At 47.3% G+C, this 23,981-nt stretch overlaps 1 protein-coding gene across 1 annotated transcript in view; it reads left to right on the top strand.

The window, feature by feature from the left end:
- The first annotated feature begins 1,271 nt into the window (after positions 1–1,271).
- Positions 1,272–23,981, top strand: part of LOC149443930 (uncharacterized) — a 129,310-nt gene continuing 106,600 nt past the window's right edge. Inside the window, exon 1 of the mRNA XM_089655133.1 lies at positions 1,272–1,340. Coding sequence (XP_089511259.1) covers positions 1,272–1,340 — 69 coding nt within the window. The remainder of the gene's footprint in view (positions 1,341–23,981) is intronic.

Below are 23,981 nucleotides of genomic sequence, written 5' to 3'. Positions count from 1 at the left end.
TGCAGTGTCTGATGAGTATGTAAAAAGAAAAAAATTATTAAAAATTAAAAAATAAAATAAAATAATTGTAATCTTTTTTTTTCTTTTTACTGCAGAAGTAAACTCTCTCTTCCTGCAGGTTACTTTTAATATGTACTAGTATGCACCTGATCTCTGATTGCCTCCCCCCAGAGTACAGTGTCTGATAAGTATCTAAAAAAAAAACATAATAAAAATAAAATAATTGAAAACTGTTTTGTTTTTTAATGCAGTAGTAAACTCCCTTTTCCTGCAGGTTACTATTATAATGTACTAGTATGCACCTGATCTCTGATCGCCCCCCCCCCCCCCCCCAGAGTCCCAGAGTACAGTGTCTGATGAGTATGTAAAAAAACAAAAATAAAAATTAAAAAATAAAATAAAATAATTGTAATCTTTTTTTTCTTTATAATGCAGTAGTAAACTCTCTCTCCCCGCAGGTTGCTTTTATAATGTACTAGTATGCACCTGATCTCTGATCACCTCCCTCACAGAGTACAGTGCCTGATGAGTATGTAAAAAAAAAAAAAATAATAAAAATGAAAAAATAAAATAAAATAATTGTAAACTTTTTTATTTGTATGCAGTAGTAAACTCTCTCTCCCCGCAGGTTGCTTTTATAATGTACTAGTATGCACCTGATCTCTGATTGCCTCCCCCCCAGAATACAGTGCCTGATGAGTATGTAAAAAAAAAATTAGGATTTTTGGGACTTTCACAAGAGCCAAATTGTAATGGCTGGAGGACTGGGTCAGAGAAACTCCAAAACTGCAATTATTGTGGGGTGTTCCCAGTCTGCAGTGGTCAGGACTGACCAAAAGTTGTCCAAGGAAGGAGAACCGGCCCACCAGCAATGAGGTCATGGGCAGCTCATTGACGGAGGGTGGGGAGCGAAGACTGGCCTGTGTAAGTCGATCTAATAGAAGAGCTACTGCATCTTAGATTGCATGAAAAGTGAATGCTGGTTCTGATAGAACGGTGTCAGAACACACAGAACATCGCAGTTTGTTGTGTATCTACAGACCGGTCAGGGTGTCCATGCTGACCCGTGTCCACAGCCAAAAGAGCCTACAATGGGCATGTGAGCATCAGAACCAGACCGGTCAGGGTGTCCATGCTGACCCGTGTCCACAGCCAAAAGAGCCTACAATGGGCACGTGAGCATCAGAACCAGACCGGTCAGGGTGTCCATGCTGACCCGTGTCCACAGCCAAAAGAGCCTACAATGGGCACGTGAGCATCAGAACTGGATCATGGAGCTACGGAAGAAGGTGTTCTGGTCCGATGCATCATGTTTTCTTTTAGATCATGTGAATGGCCGGGTGAGTGTGCGTCACTTACCTGGGGAAGAGATGGCACCAGGATGAAGTATGGGACGGACGCAAGTCGGAGGAGGCAGCGTGATGCTTTGTCTAGTGGAGTCCATTCCTCGATGGGTCAGGGCTGTTTTGGCAACAAAAGGGAGACCTACTCAATATTAGGTGGGTGCTCAGGATGTTATGGTGGGTGGGCATAATGGTATGGCTGATCAGGGTATAGTAATATGTGTATCAGCAGACCGGTCAGGGTGTCCATGCTGACCCGTGTCCACAGCCAAAAGAGCCTACAATCGGAACGGGGGCATCAGAACTGGATCATTGTTGCTATGTTTTTTCTGCTTCAGCTTTTCCATCAGCTTTTATTTATTTTACTATATTATTATTATTATTATTAATGTATTAGTTTATTATTTTTAATGTATATATTTATTTATTCATTTATTATATATTTATTATTTTTTTGTTAGGGTGATGATAATAATAATAATAATTATAATAAATAAACATCTAAACCCGAACAAAAAATACATTATTGTTATCAGTATTATTATTATTAATAAAAATATAATAATAATAATTAATGAATACATGTTAAATAAATACACAAATAAATAAAAATAATCATAAATAAATATTTGTAATAATAAATTAATAATAATTAACTCATAACCTTAAGCCTCTAAAAACTAAAAAACTTTATAAAATAATAATAACAATACATATATTATTACTATTAACAACAACAACACGAATAATAATAATAACAATAATATTAATAAAAAATAATGAATACATTTTAAATAAATACACAAATAAATTAATACTAATTAACCCATAAACTTAAGCGCCTAAAAACTAAAAAAACTTAATAAAATAATAATAACAATAAATTATTATTATTATTATTATTTCATTTGATTTTAAAGTTTAGGGGTTAATTATTTATTTATTTATCATTATTTTTTATTTATATGTGTATTTATTTTACATTTATTTATTCCTATATTACTACTATTTTTTCTTTAAACATATTTTCATTTGCGCAAAAAATCACGCAAAACAAAGCTGTATGAAAACACGCAACAACTTGCAAATCTGCCTAAAATAATAATAACAATACATATTTTATTATTATTATTATTATTATTATTATTATTATTTTATTTCATTTTGTTTTAAAGCTTGGGAGTTAATTATTTATTTATCATTTTTTTATTTATATGTGTATTTATTTTATTTATTTTACATTTATTTACTCACATATATATACAATTTTTAAAAAAAAGTATTTTCATTTGAGCAAAAAATTGCGCAAAACATGCTGTACGAAAACTTGCAAAAACGTGCAGTTCGGCCCAATTTGAGCTACAAAAGTATATATCACACGCAGCATGTCTCTCCTTCCTCCTCCCCCCAGGGATTTCCCCACATTCACATCCTCACCTTCAGGAAAGTCCTGAGCTCTGCTGAACTGAAGCAACAATTTCTGGTTTGCAAGCTGCCAGATGCAGTTCCTGATACGAGGAGAAACCTATCAGTTTCTTTTTTTCAATATTTATGACAAAGGAAGTTAGATTTTTTTTTTACATTTTTACTTTTTTTTTTCTAAATGAATTGTGTCGTATCACTCACAGACCACAGAGCTTGCACCAGGAAAAAAAAAAAAAAAAAAAAATAAAGCCCTAGAGATGGACTCCATGGAGAGAGTGTTTTGGGCCGTGAAGCGTAGAGAGTGGAAATGAAAAAGAGATATTTGCATGATACAGACGGTGGAAATGAGAAGTCTGGAAAATGAAGGCTTTCGCATTCCCAACTCGAAGGAGAGAGAGAACAGGGCGCAAATTCAGCCTCCTTTGTGTTTAAAGTTACAGAGCTGAAAACACGAAGGGAGCGCGTTCACAAAGGGAGAGCGTTCACGAAGAAAGCGCGTTCATGAAGGGAGAGCGTTCACGAAGGGAGCGCGTTCACAAAGGGAGCACATTCATGAGGGGAGCACGTTCGCAAAGGGAGCACGTTCACGAAGGGAGCACGTTCACGAAGGGAGCGCGTTCACGAAGGGAGCGCGTTCACGAAGGGAGCGCGTTCACGAAGGGAGCGCGTTCACGAAGGGCGCGCATTCATGAAGGGAGCGCGTTCTGCCACTTCCTCCACAGATTAATTGATGCCTTAAGCAGTCGTTGATCGGCCGCGATTCAAATTTGAAATGGTGGAATTGTCTTCCGCTAAGACCTCCGAACGCGACGCATATGCCGGCCGATTTTCGCACCCTCAGTGGGTTAATTGGTCGGCCGTTTTTTGGGGTTTTGCACATTTTTTTTATCAGTCATGTTGGAAAATTTGTGGCCGATTTTGCCGATTGGACGATTTTCCCGGCAATGATGAACAAATCGGCCGATCGTTTTACCGATAAAAAATCTGCACATGAGCCGTGACATGGAAGAAGAAGAAAAAGAAGGAGAAGAGGAAGTAGAAGTAGTAGAAAAAGAAGAAGAAAAAGAATAAGAAGAAAAAGAAGAAGAAGCGGAAGAAGAAAAGGAATAAGAAGAGGAAGAAGAAGTAGAAATGGAATAAAAATAAGAAAAAGAAAAAGAAGCAGAAGAAGAAAAAGAATAATAACAATAATAATAATAAGAAGAAGCAAAAGGTTAATACGAAGAAAAAGAAGTAGAAGAAAAGGAATAATAAGAAGAAAAGATGAAGAAGAAAAAGAAAAAAAAAAAAAAGAATAATAAGAAGAAAAAGAATAATAATAATAATAATAATAATAATAATAAGAAGAAGAAGAAGAAGAAGAAGAAAGAATAATAAGAAGAAAAGAAAAAGAAGAAGACAAAAAGGAATAATAAGAAGAAAAAGAAGGAGGAGAAGAAGAAGTAGGAAAAAAGAAGAGGAAGAAGGAGAAGAAGAAAAGGAATAATAAGAAGAAAAAGAAGAAGAGGAAGAAGAAGTAGAAGAAGAAGAAGAAGAAGAAGAAAAGGAATAATAAGAGGAAAAAGAAAAGAAAAAAAAGAAGAATAAGAATAATAAGAGGGAAAAGAAGAAGAAGAAAAGAGAAAAGGAATAATAAGAAGAAAAAGAAGAGGAAGAAAAAGAAGAGGAAGAGAAGAAGAAGAAGAAGAAGAAGAAGAAGGGAATAATAAGAAGTAAAAGAAGAAGTAGAAGAAGAAAAAGAAAAAAGAAGAAGGAAAAGAAAAAGAAGAAGAATAAGTAGAAGTAGAAGAGAAAGAAGAGAGAAAAAGAAGAAGAAAAAGAAGAAGAAGAAGCAGAAGAAGAAAAGAAGAAGAAAAGAAGAAAAGAGGAAGAAGAAGAAGAAAAGAAGAAAAGAAAAAGAGGAAGAAGAAGAAACGAAAAAAGAAGGAGAAGAAAAGAAAAAGAAGAAAAAGAATAATAAGAAGAAATAGAAAAAGAAGAAAGAATAATAAGAAGGAAAATAAAGAGGAAGAAAAAGGAGAAGAAAAAGAAGAAGAAAAAGAAGAAGAAGAAGAAGAGGAAGGAGAAGAAGAAGAAGAAGAGGAAGAGGAGGAAGAGGAAGAGGAAGAGGAAGAAGAAGAAGAAGAAGAAAGGAATAAGAAGAAGAAAAGAAAAAGAAGAAGAAAAAGAAGAAGAAGAAGAAAAGAAAAGAAGAAAAAGAAGATATTTTATTCTGCTACAGTGAATGGATGATAGGAATGGGAGACACCTGAATCCTTCCTACGAACTGGAAGTCCAGTCCGCTATTATATTTGACATGAAAGTCTTGCGGTTGCAACAATGTATCCATCTGTATCCAAATAATGTATTTGTATTGCTGTCACATTGTATGGTGCACTCCCCTGTCTCTGCAAGGGATAGACGTTATGGGGTTAATGCCGACCATAGACGGGTCGAAAATCGGCCAATTTTTTTAGCGTTGGTGGTAACGTTGGACGATCGAACGACCAATTTTTTATTTTTTTTTTAAATCGGCCGATCTGCGACCCATCTATGGCATGCTTTATAGAGCCATCGAACAACAATTACCCGCCATTGTGGTCCGGGGAAAAACAAAAGCCAGAAACATAACAGAGGAACACAAATAACTCTGACAGCCTATTAAAGTGAACCTGAGCTCAGATCAGACACGCCCACTTATGTAAATGTTTCTTAACACATGAAACGCTTTAAAACAAATCACCAATCATCTCCGTATCTATAAACATTGCAGAGTAATTCATTTTCAAAGTTCACAACACCAGCAAAGCGGATCTTGATAGCCTGCCGGTTGTCACAAAAAAAAAAGAGCCGTATCCGCAGAATAGAGGCTATTAGGCTCCATTCACATCTGAGAAGAGCATTTTTCAGCATTTTTCACAAGTTTTTTTGCATATATTTTACCTTGATTTTTCTGTGTTTTTCTGTGTTTTCATCTACTTTTGAGCTTTTGCGGTATTTTATTAGTCAGTAGAGAAAAATATCATCTGTTACATTTGTTGCTAGGTTTTACTGCTGCAGCTTTTCCATCAGCTTTTATTTTTGGATTATTATTATTAATATTATTAATGTATTAGTTTATTATTATTAATTTATACATTTATTTAGTAATTTATTATATATGCATTCTTTTTTGTTAGGGTGATGATAATAATAATAATGATAATAATAAATCAATGTTAAATAAATACACAAGTAAAAAGCAAAAAAATCATAAATAAATTCTATGTAATAATAAATAAATAATAATTAACCCCTAACCTTAACCCCCTAACCCTGAAAAAATATATTAAACAAATTATTATTATTATTATTATTATTAATACTGTTGTTGTTATTATTATTAGTAGTAGTAGTAGTATTATTATTTGTGAATTAATTTATTATTAATAATTTATACATTTATTTAGTAATTTATTATATACGTATTATTTTTTGTTAGGGTAAGAATAATAATAATAAAATAATAATAATAATATTAATACATGAATAAATCAATGTTAAATAAATACACAAGTAAAAAACAAAATAATCATAAATAAATTCTATGAAATAATAAATAAATAATAATTAACCTCTAACCTCACCCCTAACCCTTAAAAAAATATTAAACAAATTATTATTATTATTAATAATAATAATAATAATAATAATAATAATAAATAAACACCTAAACCCCAATAAAAAATACATTATTGTTATCAGTAAGTATTATTTTTAATATTATTATTATTAATAATAATAATAATAATAATAATAATACATTTTAAATAAATACACAAATAAATAAAAATAATCATAAATAAATACTTGTAATAATAAATTAATAATAATTAACCCATAACCTTAAGCCCCTAAAAACTAAAAAAAACTTTATAAAAATAACAATAACAATAAATTATTATTATTATATTATTATTATTATTATTATTATTTAATTTTATTTTAAAGGTTTGGGGCTAATTATTTATTTATTTATTTGTTTATCATTATTTTTTATTTACATGGGTCTTGGGGTGACACAGGATGCTCAAGGTGCGCTGGAGTCACAAGGGTCTTGGGGTGACACAGGATGCTCAGGGTGCGCTGGAGTCACAAGGATCTTGGGGTGACACAGTCTTCTCAGGGTGCACTGGAGAAACAAGGATCTTGGGGTGACACAGGATGCTCAGGGTGCACTGGAGAAACAAGGATCTTGGGGTGACAGAGAATGCTCATGTTGTGCTGGAGTCACAAGGATCTTGGGGTGACACAGGCTGCTCAGGGTGCGCTGGAGTCACAAGGATCTTGGGGTAACACAGGATGCTCAGGGTGTGCTGGAGAAACAAGGGTCTTGGGGTGACACAGGATGCTCAAGGTGCGCTGGAGTCACAAGGGTCTTGGGGTGACACAGGATGCTCAGGGTGAGCTGGAGTCACAAGGGTCTTGGGGTGACACAGGATGCTCAAGGTGAGCTGGAGTCACAAGGGTCTTGGGGTGACACAGGATGCTCAGGGTGAGCTGGAGTCACAAGGATCTTGGGGTAACAGAGGATGCTCAGGGTGCGCTGGAGTCACAAGGGTCTTGGGGTGACACAGGATGCTCAGGGTGCGCTGGAGTCACAAGGATCTTGGGGTAACACAGGATGCTCAGGGTGTGCTGGAGAAACAAGGGTCTTGGGGTGACACAGGATGCTCAAGGTGCGCTGGAGTCACAAGGGTCTTGGGGTGACACAGGATGCTCAGGGTGAGCTGAGTCACAAGGGTCTTGGGGTGACACAGGATGCTCAAGGTGAGCTGGAGTCACAAGGGTCTTGGGGTGACACAGGATGCTCAGGGTGAGCTGGAGTCACAAGGATCTTGTGGTAACACAGGATGCTCAGGGTGCGCTGGAGTCACAAGGGTCTTGGGGTGACACAGGATGCTCAGGGTGCACTGGAATCACAAGGGTCTTGGGGTGACACAGGATGCTCAGGGTGCACTGGAATCACAAGGGTCTTGGGGTGACACAGGATGCTCAGGGTGCACTGGAATCAAAAGGGTCTTGGGGTGACACAGGATGAGCGAGCGCCCCCTATGGTCACTATGCAGTATGCAGTAAAGATCATACCTGGGGATCAGCTTTAAAAACTCTAAGCACACACACCAAATGAAAAATAAATTGAAAAAAAAAACCCCTAATTTATAAAACCCACATAACCGCGGCCTCCGTTTCCCAGGAGCTACATTAAAAATAAACTATTAAAGCAAAAAGTAAAAAGAAATAATTTCATAGAGCAGTACACACTATACACCCTGAAATATAATGAAATAATATAACAGTGTACTAAAAAAACAAAAAAACAAAAACATTTAAGAACTAATGAATATAAAACACGCTATTAATAACTCAATTCGTATTAAAGCGACACACAATCCTCGCTCTCTCTAGATGAACCCCCATAAAAAACCCAAATGAATGTCTCAATTAGAGATGAGCGAAGAAATGAAAAATTCGATTCGACTGATTCGGCGAATTCGTGGACAATATTCGATTCGAGTCGAATAAATTCGCTGTGAATTTAACTTAAAAAAGGGTGTTTCTAGGCTTCAGAGAGACTTAATATTAGTGCAGAACACTGTACCTTTAATTTAAATGCCCTTGGAGTCTGCTGGGGAAGAGAAATAATACTGTCAGTCAGTATGACATGCAGATGAGTGCCGTCGATCTTAGAATCACCGCACACTTCACTCATTTGGGCAGTCACGGGGCCAAAACCAGAGTGTGGAGCCACAGTGTGGCGGTGGAGGCAGCAGCAATGGGAGGCCATACAGCACCCTATGACAAAAATGGAAACCACCAGCAGTGTGAGGAGACCTGAAAGTGGCACATGGCAGAGTGTGGCGATAGAGACAGCAGCAATGGGAGGCCGTACAGGGACCCATGACACACTCTGGACCTGGCAGCAGCATGAGGAGGCGGTACAGGGGCCCATGACAGATTACGGGCCTGGCAGCAGCATGAGGAGTCGGTACAGGGGCCCATGGCAGATTACGGGCCTGGCAGCAGCAATGGGAGGCCGTACAGGGACCCATGACACACTCTGGACCTGGCAGCAGCATGGGGAGGCGGTACAGGGGCCCATGACAGATTACGGGCCTGGCAGCAGCATGAGGAGTCGGTACGGGGGCCCATGACACACTCTGGACCTGGCAGCAGCATGAGGAGGCGGTACAGGGGCGCATGACAGATTACGAGCCTGGCAGCAGCAACTTGGACAGGAGGACGTTCAGCTTCTGCACCGTCGGGTGCGTGCTCGCAAACTGTTGTCTCTTGGAAACGGATTCCAAGAAAGACTGCTGACGGAATCCGTGAAGAGGAGTAGCAGGAGAAGGAGCATCTGAACGAGCGGAATATGCCAACAAGCGACAACAGTGGCCCATGACAGATTACGGGCCTGGCAGCAGCATGAGGAGTCGGTACGGGGGCCCATGGCAGATTACGGGCCTGGCAGCAGCTATGGGAGGCCCGTAATCTGCCAGCACCCTATGACAAAAAATGGAACCCACCAGCAGTGTGAGGAGACCTGAAAGTGGCACATGGCAGAGTGTGGCGATGGAGACAGCAGCAATGGGAGGCCGTACAGGGACCCATGAGAGACTCTGGACCTGGCAGCAGCATGAGGAGGCGGTATAGGGGCCCATGGCAGATTAGGGGCCTGGCAGCAGCTATGGGAGGCCCGTAATCTGCCAGCACCCTATGACAAAAAATGGAACACACCAGCAGTGTGAGGAGACCTGAAAGTGGCACATGGCAGAGTGTGGCGATGGAGGCAGCAGCAATGGGAGGCCGTACAGGGACCCATGAGAGACTCTGGACTTGGCAGCAGCATGAGGAGGCGGTATAGGGGCCCATGGCAGATTAGGGGCCTGGCAGCAGCTATGGGAGGCCCGTAATCTGCCAGCACCCTATGACAAAAAATGGAACACACCAGCAGTGTGAGGAGACCTGAAAGTGGCACATGTTTGGGGCATGATTCATGGCGGATTTAGTCAGTTGTGTCAGGAACTGGTGGTTTGAAATCCAGACTAATCCACGCCTGATTCATTTTCACAAACGTCAGTCTCTCCACACTTTGGGTGGACAGTCGTGTCCTCCGCGGAGTTGCAATACCTCCTGCCGCACTAAACACGCGCTCCGATGCCACGCTACTGGCCGGGCATGACAGCCTTTCAAGGGCAAATTCAGCTAGTTGGGGCCAAAGGTCAAGTTTCGTTGCCCAGTAGTCAAGGGGATTGTCTACCTCGGTTGGCAGGGTGCTGTCCAAGTAGGCCTAAGCCTGTTGTTTGAGGTCCTGCTCCAGGTCCACCTGATGCTGCTGCTGCTGCTGCGGCTGGTTAGTAGTTTCCTCACTGCGCTGGTGAAGAAAGCTACTCATCATCGACTGCAGACTGAGGCAGCCGCTGCTGGTGGAGCTGCCACTGCTCCTACCACCCCACCCCTCCCCTGCTGCCATGGCAGCGGAACACGAGCGCACAGGGCCCACAGTGTCTGAGGATGGACGTTGGCGCAGACAGGCAGAGACCAGCTGACTACATAGGTGTTTTTTATAGTACGTTATTTTGGCCTCCCTCTCAGCAGGTGTGAAAAAGGCCACCATTTTTGAACGGTAGCGAGGGTCCAACAAGGTGGACAGCCAAAAGTCATCCCTCTGTCTGATGGTTATTATTCGGCTGTCGCTACGCAAGCAACCGAGCATGCTATGGGCCATTTGTGCCAAGGAATGCGAGGGACTCCCTGCCTCCATCTCCACAGCATACTGCCACGGTGCGTCTAGGTCCTCTGTCTCCTCTTCCTCCTCCTCTACCAGATGCTCCTGCTCCTCCACTCCTGTCCGCTGAGTGGAAAAACCACCCATTTCACTCAATAATTCCTGAGCACCAATGTCCTCCTCTACCTCCTCCTCTTCTTCCAGTCCTGCCCCCACAGGGGCCATGTGGCGTTGAGATCTGTGCGCCACGTCTACCGCACCCTGACCAGCCATTGTTAACAGCATTTGTTCCAGGACGTGCAACAGAGGAATGACGTCGTTCATCCCATAGTCCTGCCGACTCACGAATAGCGTGGCCTCCTCAAAGGGCCTGAGCAAGCGCAGGTGTCACGCATGAGCTGCCAATGGCTGACATCTAAGTTACACAGGGAGTACCTTTATCTGCTTTTAACATCAGGAAATCTGTGATGGCCTTTTGCTGTTCGTAAAGGCGGTCTAACATATGTAGGGTTGAATTCCACCTTGTTGCAACGTCACAGCATGAGGAGTCGGTATAGGGGCCCATGGCAGATTAGGGGCCTGGCAGCAGTTATGGGAGGCCCATAATCTGCCAGCACCCTATGACAAAAAATGGAACACACCAGCAGTGTGAGGAGACCTGAAAGTGGCACATGGCAGAGTGTGGCGATGGAGACAGCAGCAATGGGAGGCCGTACAGGGACCCATGAGAGACTCTGGACCTGGCAGCAGCATGAGGAGGCGGTATATAGGGGCCTACGGCAGATTAGGGGCCTGGCAGCAGCTATAGGAGGCCCGTAATCTGCCAGCACCCTATGTCAAAAAATTCAACACACCAGCAGTGTGTGAGGAGACCTGAAAGTGGCACATGGCAGAGTGTGGCGATGGAGACAGCAGCAATGGGAGGCCGTACAGGGACCCATGACAGACTCTGGACTTGGCAGCAGCATGAGGAGGCGGTATATAGGGGCTTATGGCAGATTAGGGGCCTGGCAGCAGCTATAGGAGGCCCGTAATCTGCCAGCACCCTATGTCAAAAAATTCAACACACCAGCAGTGTGAGGAGACCTGAAAGTGGCACATGGCAGAGTGTGGCGATGGAGACAGCAGCAATGGGAGGCCGTACAGGGACCCATGACAGACTCTGAACTTGGCAGCAGCATGAGGAGGCGTTATATAGGGGCCCATGGCAGATTAGGGGCCTGGCAGCAGCTATGTGAGGCCCGTTATCTTGCAGCACCCTATGTCAAAAAATTTAACACACCAGCAGTGTGAAGAGACCTGAAAGTGGCACATGGCAGCAGAGTGTGGCGATGGAGACAGCAGCAATGGGAGGCCGTACAGGGACCCATGAGAGACTCTGGACCTGGCAGCAGCAGGAGGAGGCGGTATATAGGGGCCCATGGCAGATTAGGGGCCTGGCAGCAGCTATGTGAGGCCCGTAATCTGCCTGCACCCTATGTCAAAAAATTTAACACACCAGCAGTGTGAAGAGACCTGAAAGTGGCACATGGCAGCAGAGTGTGGCGATGGAGACAGCAGCAATGGGAGGCCGTACAGGGACCATGACAGACTCTGGACTTGGCAGCAGCATGAGGAGGCGGTATATAGGGGCCCATGGCAGATTAGGGGCCTGGCAGCAGCTATGTGAGGCCCGTTATCTTGCAGCACCCTATGTCAAAAAATTTAACACACCAGCAGTGTGAAGAGACCTGAAAGTGGCACATGGCAGCAGAGTGTGGCGATGGAGACAGCAGCAATGGGAGGCCGTACAGGGACCCATGAGAGACTCTGGACCTGGCAGCAGCAGGAGGAGGCGGTATATAGGGGCCCATGGCAGATTAGGGGCCTGGCAGCAGCTATGTGAGGCCCGTAATCTGCCTGCACCCTATGTCAAAAAATTTAACACACCAGCAGTGTGAAGAGACCTGAAAGTGGCACATGGCAGCAGAGTGTGGCGATGGAGACAGCAGCAATGGGAGGCCGTACAGGGACCATGACAGACTCTGGACTTGGCAGCAGCATGAGGAGGCGGTATATAGGGGCCCATGGCAGATTAGGGGCCTGGCAGCAGCTATGTGAGGCCCGTTATCTTGCAGCACCCTATGTCAAAAAATTTAACACACCAGCAGTGTGAAGAGACCTGAAAGTGGCACATGGCAGCAGAGTGTGGCGATGGAGACAGCAGCAATGGGAGGCCGTACAGGGACCCATGAGAGACTCTGGACCTGGCAGCAGCAGGAGGAGGCGGTATATAGGGGCCCATGGCAGATTAGGGGCCTGGCAGCAGCTATGTGAGGCCCGTAATCTGCCTGCACCCTATGTCAAAAAATTTAACACACCAGCAGTGTGAAGAGACCTGAAAGTGGCACATGGCAGCAGAGTGTGGCGATGGAGACAGCAGCAATGGGAGGCCGTACAGGGACCATGACAGACTCTGGACTTGGCAGCAGCATGAGGAGGCGGTATATAGGGGCCCATGGCAGATTAGGGGCCTGGCAGCAGCTATAGGAGGCCCGTAATCTGCCAGCACCCTATGTCAAAAAATTTAACACACCAGCAGTGTGAAGAGACCTGAAAGTGGCACATGGCAGCAGAGTGTGGCGATGGAGACAGCAGCAATGGGAGGCCGTACAGGGACCATGACAGACTCTGGACTTGGCAGCAGCATGAGGAGGCGGTATATAGGGGCCCATGGCAGATTAGGGGCCTGGCAGCAGCTATGTGAGGCCCGTAATCTGCCTGCACCCTATGTCAAAAAATTTAACACACCAGCAGTGTGAAGAGACCTGAAAGTGGCACATGGCAGCAGAGTGTGGCGATGGAGACAGCAGCAATGGGAGGCCGTACAGGGACCATGACAGACTCTGGACTTGGCAGCAGCATGAGGAGGCGGTATATAGGGGCCCATGGCAGATTAGGGGCCTGGCAGCAGCTATGTGAGGCCCGTTATCTTGCAGCACCCTATGTCAAAAAATTTTACACACCAGCAGTGTGAAGAGACCTGAAAGTGGCACATGGCAGCAGAGTGTGGCGATGGAGACAGCAGCAATGGGAGGCCGTACAGGGACCATGACAGACTCTGGACTTGGCAGCAGCATGAGGAGGCGGTATATAGGGGCCCATGGCAGATTAGGGGCCTGGCAGCAGCTATGTGAGGCCCGTAATCTGCCTGCACCCTATGTCAAAAAATTTAACACACCAGCAGTGTGAAGAGACCTGAAAGTGGCACATGGCAGCAGAGTGTGGCGATGGAGACAGCAGCAATGGGAGGCCGTACAGGGACCCATGAGAGACTCTGGACCTGGCAGCAGCAGGAGGAGGCGGTATATAGGGGCCCATGGCAGATTAGGGGCCTGGCAGCAGCTATGTGAGGCCCGTAATCTGCCTGCACCCTATGTCAAAAAATTTAACACACCAGCAGTGTGAAGAGACCTGAAAGTGGCACATGGCAGCAGAGTGTGGCGATGGAGACAGCAGCAATGGGAGGCCGTACAGGGACCCATGAGAGACTCTGGACCTGGCAGCAGCAGGAGGAGGCGGTATATAGGGGCCCATGGCAGATTAGGGGCCTGGCAGCAGCTATGTGAGGCCCGTAATCTGCCTGCACCCTATGTCAAAAAATTTAACACACCAGCAGTGTGAAGAGACCTGAAAGTGGCACATGGCAGCAGAGTGTGGCGATGGAGACAGCAGCAATGGGAGGCCGTACAGGGACCATGACAGACTCTGGACTTGGCAGCAGCATGAGGAGGCGGTATATAGGGGCCCATGGCAGATTAGGGGCCTGGCAGCAGCTATGTGAGGCCCGTTATCTTGCAGCACCCTATGTCAAAAAATTTAACACACCAGCAGTGTGAAGAGACCTGAAAGTGGCACATGGCAGCAGAGTGTGGCGATGGAGACAGCAGCAATGGGAGGCCGTACAGGGACCCATGAGAGACTCTGGACCTGGCAGCAGCAGGAGGAGGCGGTATATAGGGGCCCATGGCAGATTAGGGGCCTGGCAGCAGCTATGTGAGGCCCGTAATCTGCCTGCACCCTATGTCAAAAAATTTAACACACCAGCAGTGTGAAGAGACCTGAAAGTGGCACATGGCAGCAGAGTGTGGCGATGGAGACAGCAGCAATGGGAGGCCGTACAGGGACCATGACAGACTCTGGACTTGGCAGCAGCATGAGGAGGCGGTATATAGGGGCCCATGGCAGATTAGGGGCCTGGCAGCAGCTATGTGAGGCCCGTTATCTTGCAGCACCCTATGTCAAAAAATTTAACACACCAGCAGTGTGAAGAGACCTGAAAGTGGCACATGGCAGCAGAGTGTGGCGATGGAGACAGCAGCAATGGGAGGCCGTACAGGGACCCATGAGAGACTCTGGACCTGGCAGCAGCAGGAGGAGGCGGTATATAGGGGCCCATGGCAGATTAGGGGCCTGGCAGCAGCTATGTGAGGCCCGTAATCTGCCTGCACCCTATGTCAAAAAATTTAACACACCAGCAGTGTGAAGAGACCTGAAAGTGGCACATGGCAGCAGAGTGTGGCGATGGAGACAGCAGCAATGGGAGGCCGTACAGGGACCATGACAGACTCTGGACTTGGCAGCAGCATGAGGAGGCGGTATATAGGGGCCCATGGCAGATTAGGGGCCTGGCAGCAGCTATGTGAGGCCCGTTATCTTGCAGCACCCTATGTCAAAAAATTTAACACACCAGCAGTGTGAAGAGACCTGAAAGTGGCACATGGCAGCAGAGTGTGGCGATGGAGACAGCAGCAATGGGAGGCCGTACAGGGACCCATGAGAGACTCTGGACCTGGCAGCAGCAGGAGGAGGCGGTATATAGGGGCCCATGGCAGATTAGGGGCCTGGCAGCAGCTATGTGAGGCCCGTAATCTGCCTGCACCCTATGTCAAAAAATTTAACACACCAGCAGTGTGAAGAGACCTGAAAGTGGCACATGGCAGCAGAGTGTGGCGATGGAGACAGCAGCAATGGGAGGCCGTACAGGGACCATGACAGACTCTGGACTTGGCAGCAGCATGAGGAGGCGGTATATAGGGGCCCATGGCAGATTAGGGGCCTGGCAGCAGCTATAGGAGGCCCGTAATCTGCCAGCACCCTATGTCAAAAAATTTAACACACCAGCAGTGTGAAGAGACCTGAAAGTGGCACATGGCAGCAGAGTGTGGCGATGGAGACAGCAGCAATGGGAGGCCGTACAGGGACCATGACAGACTCTGGACTTGGCAGCAGCATGAGGAGGCGGTATATAGGGGCCCATGGCAGATTAGGGGCCTGGCAGCAGCTATGTGAGGCCCGTAATCTGCCTGCACCCTATGTCAAAAAATTTAACACACCAGCAGTGTGAAGAGACCTGAAAGTGGCACATGGCAGCAGAGTGTGGCGATGGAGACAGCAGCAATGGGAGGCCGTACAGGGACCATGACAGACTCTGGACTTGGCAGCAGCATGAGGAGGCGGTATATAGGGGCCCATGGCAGATTAGGGGCCTGGCAGCAGCTATGTGAGGCCCGTTATCTTGCAGCACCCTATGTCAAAAAATTTTACACACCAGCAGTGTGAAGAGACCTGAAAGTGGCACATGGCAGCAGAGTGTGGCGATGGAGACAGCAGCAATGGGAGGCCGTACAGGGACCCATGAGAGACTCTGGACCTGGCAGCAGCAGGAGGAGGCGGTATATAGGGGCCCATGGCAGATTAGGGGCCTGGCAGCAGCTATGTGAGGCCCGTAATCTGCCTGCACCCTATGTCAAAAAATTTAACACACCAGCAGTGTGAAGAGACCTGAAAGTGGCACATGGCAGCAGAGTGTGGCGATGGAGACAGCAGCAATGGGAGGCCGTACAGGGACCATGACAGACTCTGGACTTGGCAGCAGCATGAGGAGGCGGTATATAGGGGCCCATGGCAGATTAGGGGCCTGGCAGCAGCTATAGGAGGCCCGTAATCTGCCAGCACCCTATGTCAAAAAATTTAACACACCAGCAGTGTGAAGAGACCTGAAAGTGGCACATGGCAGCAGAGTGTGGCGATGGAGACAGCAGCAATGGGAGGCCGTACAGGGACCATGACAGACTCTGGACTTGGCAGCAGCATGAGGAGGCGGTATATAGGGGCCCATGGCAGATTAGGGGCCTGGCAGCAGCTATGTGAGGCCCGTTATCTTGCAGCACCCTATGTCAAAAAATTTTACACACCAGCAGTGTGAAGAGACCTGAAAGTGGCACATGGCAGCAGAGTGTGGCGATGGAGACAGCAGCAATGGGAGGCCGTACAGGGACCCATGAGAGACTCTGGACCTGGCAGCAGCAGGAGGAGGCGGTATATAGGGGCCCATGGCAGATTAGGGGCCTGGCAGCAGCTATGTGAGGCCCGTAATCTGCCTGCACCCTATGTCAAAAAATTTAACACACCAGCAGTGTGAAGAGACCTGAAAGTGGCACATGGCAGCAGAGTGTGGCGATGGAGACAGCAGCAATGGGAGGCCGTACAGGGACCATGACAGACTCTGGACTTGGCAGCAGCATGAGGAGGCGGTATATAGGGGCCCATGGCAGATTAGGGGCCTGGCAGCAGCTATGTGAGGCCCGTAATCTGCCTGCACCCTATGTCAAAAAATTTAACACACCAGCAGTGTGAAGAGACCTGAAAGTGGCACATGGCAGCAGAGTGTGGCGATGGAGACAGCAGCAATGGGAGGCCGTACAGGGACCATGACAGACTCTGGACTTGGCAGCAGCATGAGGAGGCGGTATATAGGGGCCCATGGCAGATTAGGGGCCTGGCAGCAGCTATGTGAGGCCCGTTATCTTGCAGCACCCTATGTCAAAAAATTTAACACACCAGCAGTGTGAAGAGACCTGAAAGTGGCACATGGCAGCAGAGTGTGGCGATGGAGACAGCAGCAATGGGAGGCCGTACAGGGACCCATGAGAGACTCTGGACCTGGCAGCAGCAGGAGGAGGCGGTATATAGGGGCCCATGGCAGATTAGGGGCCTGGCAGCAGCTATGTGAGGCCCGTAATCTGCCTGCACCCTATGTCAAAAAATTTAACACACCAGCAGTGTGAAGAGACCTGAAAGTGGCACATGGCAGCAGAGTGTGGCGATGGAGACAGCAGCAATGGGAGGCCGTACAGGGACCATGACAGACTCTGGACTTGGCAGCAGCATGAGGAGGCGGTATATAGGGGCCCATGGCAGATTAGGGGCCTGGCAGCAGCTATGTGAGGCCCGTTATCTTGCAGCACCCTATGTCAAAAAATTTAACACACCAGCAGTGTGAAGAGACCTGAAAGTGGCACATGGCAGCAGAGTGTGGCGATGGAGACAGCAGCAATGGGAGGCCGTACAGGGACCCATGAGAGACTCTGGACCTGGCAGCAGCAGGAGGAGGCGGTATATAGGGGCCCATGGCAGATTAGGGGCCTGGCAGCAGCTATGTGAGGCCCGTAATCTGCCTGCACCCTATGTCAAAAAATTTAACACACCAGCAGTGTGAAGAGACCTGAAAGTGGCACATGGCAGCAGAGTGTGGCGATGGAGACAGCAGCAATGGGAGGCCGTACAGGGACCCATGAGAGACTCTGGACCTGGCAGCAGCAGGAGGAGGCGGTATATAGGGGCCTATGGCAGATTAGGGGCCTGGCAGCAGCTATAGGAGGCCCGTAATCTGCCAGCACCCTATGTCAAAAAATTCAACACACCAGCAGTGTGAGGAGACCTGAAAGTGGCACATGTTTGAGGCATGATTCATGGCGGATTTAGTCAGTTGTGTCAGGAACTGGTGGTTTGAAATCCAGACTAATCCACGCCTGATTCATTTTCACAAACGTGAGTCTCTCCACACTTTGGGTGGACAGTCGTGTCCTCCGCGGAGTTACAATACCTCCTGCCGCACTAAACACGCGCTCCGATGCCACGCTACTGGCCGGGCATGACAGCCTTTCAAGGGCAAATTCAGCTAGTTGGGGCCAAAGGTCAAGTTTCGTTGCCCAGTAGTCAAGGGGATTGTCTACCTCGGTTGGCAGGGTGCTGTCCAAGTAGGCCCAAGCCTGTTGTTTGAGCTCCTGCTCCAGGTCCACCTGATGCTGCTGCTGCTGCTGCGGCTGGTTAGTAGTTTCCTCACTGCGCTGGTGAAGAAAGCTACTCATCATCGACTGCAGACTGAGGCAGCCGCTGCTGGTGGAGCTGCCACTGCTCCTACCACCCCACCCCTCCCCTGCTGCCATGCCAGCGGAACGCGAGCGCACAGGGCCCACAGTGTCTGAGGATGGACGTTGGCGCACAAAGGCAGAGACCAACTGACTACATAGGTGGTTTTTATAGTACGTAATTTTGGCCTCCCTCTCAGCAGGTGTGAAAAAGGCCACCATTTTGGACCGGTAGCGAGGGTCCAACAAGGTGGACAGCCAAAAGTCATCCCTCTGTCTGATGGTTATTATTCGGCTGTCGCTACGCAAGCAACCGAGCATGCTATGGGCCATTTGTGCCAAGGAATGCGAGGGACTCCCTGCCTCCATCTCCACAGCATACTGCCACGGTGCGTCTGGGTCCTCTGTCTCCTCCTCCTCCTCCTCTACCAGATGCTCCTGCTCCTCCACTCCTGTCCGCTGAGTGGAAAAACCACCCATTTCACTCAATAATTCCTGAGCACAAATGTCCTCCTCTACCTCCTCCTCTTCTTCCTGTCCTGCCCCCACAGGGGTCATGTGGCGTTGAGATCTGTGCGCCACGTCTACCGCACCCTGACCAGCCATTGTTAACAGCATTTGTTCCAGGACGTGCAACAGAGGAATGACGTCGTTCATCCCATAGTCCTGCCGACTCACGAATAGCGTGGCCTCCTCAAAGGGCCTGAGCAAGCGGCAGGTGTCACGCATGAGCTGCCAATGGCTGACATCTAAGTTACACAGGGGAGTACCTTTATCCGCTTGTAACATCAGGAAATCGGTGATGGCCTTTCGCTGCTCGTAAAGGCGGTCTAACATGTGTAGGGTTGAATTCCACCTTGTTGCAACGTCGCAGATCAGGCGATGCTGTGGAATTCCGTTCTGCCGCTGCAGCTCAATGAGGGTGTTCTTTGCGGTGTAGGAATGGCTGAAATGCATGCACAGTTTACGTGACATTTTAAGGATGTCTTGCAGTGGGATGGTGGATTTTAGGAACCGCTTGACAACCAGATTGAACACGTGAGCCATGCATGGCGCATGGCACAACCTTCCTTGACGCAGAGCAGACACCATGTTCTTTCCGTTGTCAGTCAACATGGTTCCGATTTTTAGTTTGCGCGGAGACAGCCATCTGTCGATTTCTCTGTTCATTACACTCAGCAGTTCCTCCCCTGTGTGACTACGTTCGCCAAGGCATACCAGGTGCAGCACAGCGTGACACCGTTGCGCCCTGCACATGTGATATGCCGGTCGGGTAATGGGACTTGGCACGGGGGTGGCGGCTGAGGACACGGCGGAAAAAGAGGTGGTAGAGGCGGACATGCTTGCTGGACCAAGGACGTGCAAACGTGGAGGCAAAAGCGTCGTGACCTGTCCAAGTTGCTGGTGCGGCTGTGCCGGCACCACGTTCACCCAGTGGGCCGTAAATGACATGTACTGTCCCTGACCGTAGTTACAGCTCCACACGTCGGCGCTGCCGTGCACTTTGGCAGAGACCGACATGCTCAAAGACTGGCCCACCATCTCTTCTACATGTGAATGCAGGGCTGGCACTGCCTTTTGGGCAAAGAAATGACGGCTTGGCACTCTCCACCGCGGCGCGGCACAAGCCATCATTTCTCGGAAAGGTGCTGAGTCCACCAGTTGGAAAGGGAGGGACTGCAGCACCAGCAACTTGGACAGGAGGACGTTCAGCTTTTGCACCGTCGGGTGCGTGCTCGCAAACTGTTGTCTCTTGGATACGGATTCCAAGAAAGACTGTTGACGGAATCCGAGAAGAGGAGTAGCAGGAGAAGGAGCATCTGAACGAGCGGAAGATGCCAATGAGCGACAACTCCCCTCAGCAGAGGTGTTGGAGCCTTGACTGGCTGATAGAGGGCGATTGACGACGTCGGGTGACGGAGCAAGTAACGGAGCGGGTGATGGAGCGGGGGCTGGGGCAGGCAGAACCGCCGTATGTTTATCACGGTTTTCCCAGGCCACCGAATGGTGACGCTGCATATGCTGACGCAACGCTGTAGTCCCAACATGGGCCCCCTGGCCACGCTTGCATTTCTGGCCACATAGTCGACATACGGCTACGTTTACTTCCTCGGGCGGCTTGAGGAAAAATTGCCACACCACCGAGTAGGAAACTTTGCCCCCGCTACTCTTCACTGGCTGACTGCTACTTCCTCCGTGCGCACCGGCACCACTACTGGCCGTGGTGGTAGGCTGCAGTGGAGCTGGTGCTCTACTCCGTGGACGTTTGGCTCCACTGACACTGATGCGACCCTGCTGCTGTCTCCTGGGCAACCCACCGACTGTTTTGCTCGCTGCCAAGCTGCCACCCTCTTCTCCTGATGATGCGGAAGAAATTGCCTGATGACGACGAGGCTGCCAAGTGCGATCAACCTCCTCATCATCAAGTAGGGTCTCCGCCTCACTACTAGCCCCCTCGGCTGCGTCTGGGTCAGGAGACAGACCTGTCTCTAGACCGGCTACCGAGCCACTCTCCTCGCCAGTACTTGTTCGCTTGGCTGCTGAAAAGGCCGATGTCTCCCCCCGTTCCTGACCGCCCTCTGTTAGCTCTTCCTCACTGTACAGTGGGGCTGAGCCCACAGCATGCGATACTTCGCTTGGTGAGGGAACAGCAAAGGACAGGGGCAGGTAGAGGACACGTGATTTCAGTGGGCTTGGTCCCGGGCCATGCCAACTAACGGTTGTGTCTGACGTACCCACCGACCGTTGGCTGTAGGTGTCAGAGGTGACCTGGGAAGAGGAAGACGACCGAGCCAACCAATCAATGACGGCAGGGTTGTCGGTGGAGACACGACCGCTGGATGACACCGGGAGCACTGGCCTCTGGCTGCGAATACTGCTGCCTCGACCCCTTCCTCTGCTGCCACGTCTGCTCGCTCCTAAAACATTGCCTCCTCTGCCACTCCTCTGCATGTTGTCTGACATACTATTTAATTCAACGATTAGGTGTCCCTGAGTAACAATTCTCTGGCACTCAGTAACAATTCTGTCTGTCCCTGAGTATGAATTCTGTGGCCCTGAGTAACAATTGTGTGTCTGTGCAAGTAACAATTCTGTGTCTGTGCAAGTAACAATTTTGTGTCTGTGAGAGTAACAATTCTCTGGCACTCAGTAACAATTCTGTCTGTCCCTGAGTAACAATTCTCTGGCACTCAGTAACAATTCTGTCTGTCCCTGAGTAACAATTCTGTCTGTCCCTGAGTATGAATTCTGTGGCCCTGAGTAAGAATTCTCTGGCACTCAGTAACAATTCTGTCTGTCCCTGAGTATGAATTCTGTGGCCCTGAGTAACAATTGTGTGTCTGTGCAAGTAACAATTCTGTGTCTGTGCAAGTAACAATTTTGTGTCTGTGAGAGTAACAATTCTCTGGCACTCAGTAACAATTCTGTCTGTCCCTGAGTAACAATTCTCTGGCACTCAGTAACAATTCTGTCTGTCCCTGAGTATGAATTCTGTGGCCCTGAGTAACAATTCTGTCTCTGTGCGAGTAACAATTCTGTGTCTGTGCAAGTAACAATTTTGTGTCTGTGAGAGTAACAATTCTCTGGCACTCAGTAACAATTCTGTCTGTCCCTGAGTAACAATTCTCTGGCACTCAGTAACAATTCTGTCTGTCCCTGAGTAACAATTCTCTGGCACTCAGTAACAATTCTGTCTGTCCCTGAGTAACAATTCTCTGGCACTCAGTAACAATTGTGTGTCTGTGCAAGTAACAATTCTGTGTCTGTGCAAGTAACAATTTTGTGTCTGTGAGAGTAACAATTCTCTGGCACTCAGTAACAATTCTGTCTGTCCCTGAGTAACAATTCTCTGGCACTCAGTAACAATTCTGTCTGTCCCTGAGTATGAATTCTGTGGCCCTGAGTAACAATTCTGTCTCTGTGCGAGTAACAATTCTGTGTCTGTGCAAGTAACAATTTTGTGTCTGTGAGAGTAACAATTCTCTGGCACTCAGTAACAATTCTGTCTGTCCCTGAGTAACAATTCTCTGGCACTCAGTAACAATTCTGTCTGTCCCTGAGTAACAATTCTCTGGCACTCAGTAACAATTCTGTCTGTCCCTGAGTAACAATTCTCTGGCACTCAGTAACAATTGTGTGTCTGTGCAAGTAACAATTCTGTGTCTGTGCAAGTAACAATTTTGTGTCTGTGAGAGTAACAATTCTCTGGCACTCAGTAACAATTCTGTCTGTCCCTGAGTAACAATTCTCTGGCACTCAGTAACAATTCTGTCTGTCCCTGAGTATGAATTCTGTGGCCCTGAGTAACAATTCTGTCTCTGTGCGAGTAACAATTCTGTGTCTGTGCAAGTAACAATTTTGTGTCTGTGAGAGTAACAATTCTCTGGCACTCAGTAACAATTCTGTCTGTCCCTGAGTAACAATTCTCTGGCACTCAGTAACAATTCTGTCTGTCCCTGAGTAACAATTCTCTGGCACTCAGTAACAATTCTGTCTGTCCCTGAGTAACAATTCTCTGGCACTCAGTAACAATTGTGTGTCTGTGCAAGTAACAATTCTGTGTCTGTGCAAGTAACAATTTTGTGTCTGTGAGAGTAACAATTCTCTGGCACTCAGTAACAATTCTGTCTGTCCCTGAGTAACAATTCTCTGGCACTCAGTAACAATTCTGTCTGTCCCTGAGTATGAATTCTGTGGCCCTGAGTAACAATTCTGTCTCTGTGCGAGTAACAATTCTGTGTCTGTGCAAGTAACAATTTTGTGTCTGTGAGAGTAACAATTCTCTGGCACTCAGTAACAATTCTGTCTGTCCCTGAGTAACAATTCTATGGCACTCAGTAACAATTCTGTCTTCCCTGAGTAACAATTCTCTGGCACTCAGTAACAATTCTGTCTGTCCCTGAGTATGAATTCTGTGGCCCTGAGTAACAATTCTGTCTCTGTGCGAGTAACAATTCTGTGTCTGTGCAAGTAACAATTTTGTGTCTGTGAGAGTAACAATTCTCTGGCACTCAGTAACAATTCTGTCTGTCCCTGAGTAACAATTCTCTGGCACTCAGTAACAATTCTGTCTGTCCCTGAGTAACAATTCTCTGGCACTCAGTAACAATTGTGTGTCTGTGCAAGTAACAATTCTGTGTCTGTGCAAGTAACAATTTTGTGTCTGTGAGAGTAACAATTCTCTGGCACTCAGTAACAATTCTGTCTGTCCCTGAGTAACAATTCTCTGGCACTCAGTAACAATTCTGTCTGTCCCTGAGTATGAATTCTGTG

Source organism: Staurois parvus, unplaced genomic scaffold (assembly GCF_062004578.1).
Source record: "Staurois parvus isolate SC_StPar_1 unplaced genomic scaffold, SC_StPar_1.0 ptg000823l, whole genome shotgun sequence".
NCBI lineage: Eukaryota > Metazoa > Chordata > Amphibia > Anura > Ranidae > Staurois > Staurois parvus.
This window is presented reverse-complemented; position numbering and strand designations above follow the sequence as displayed.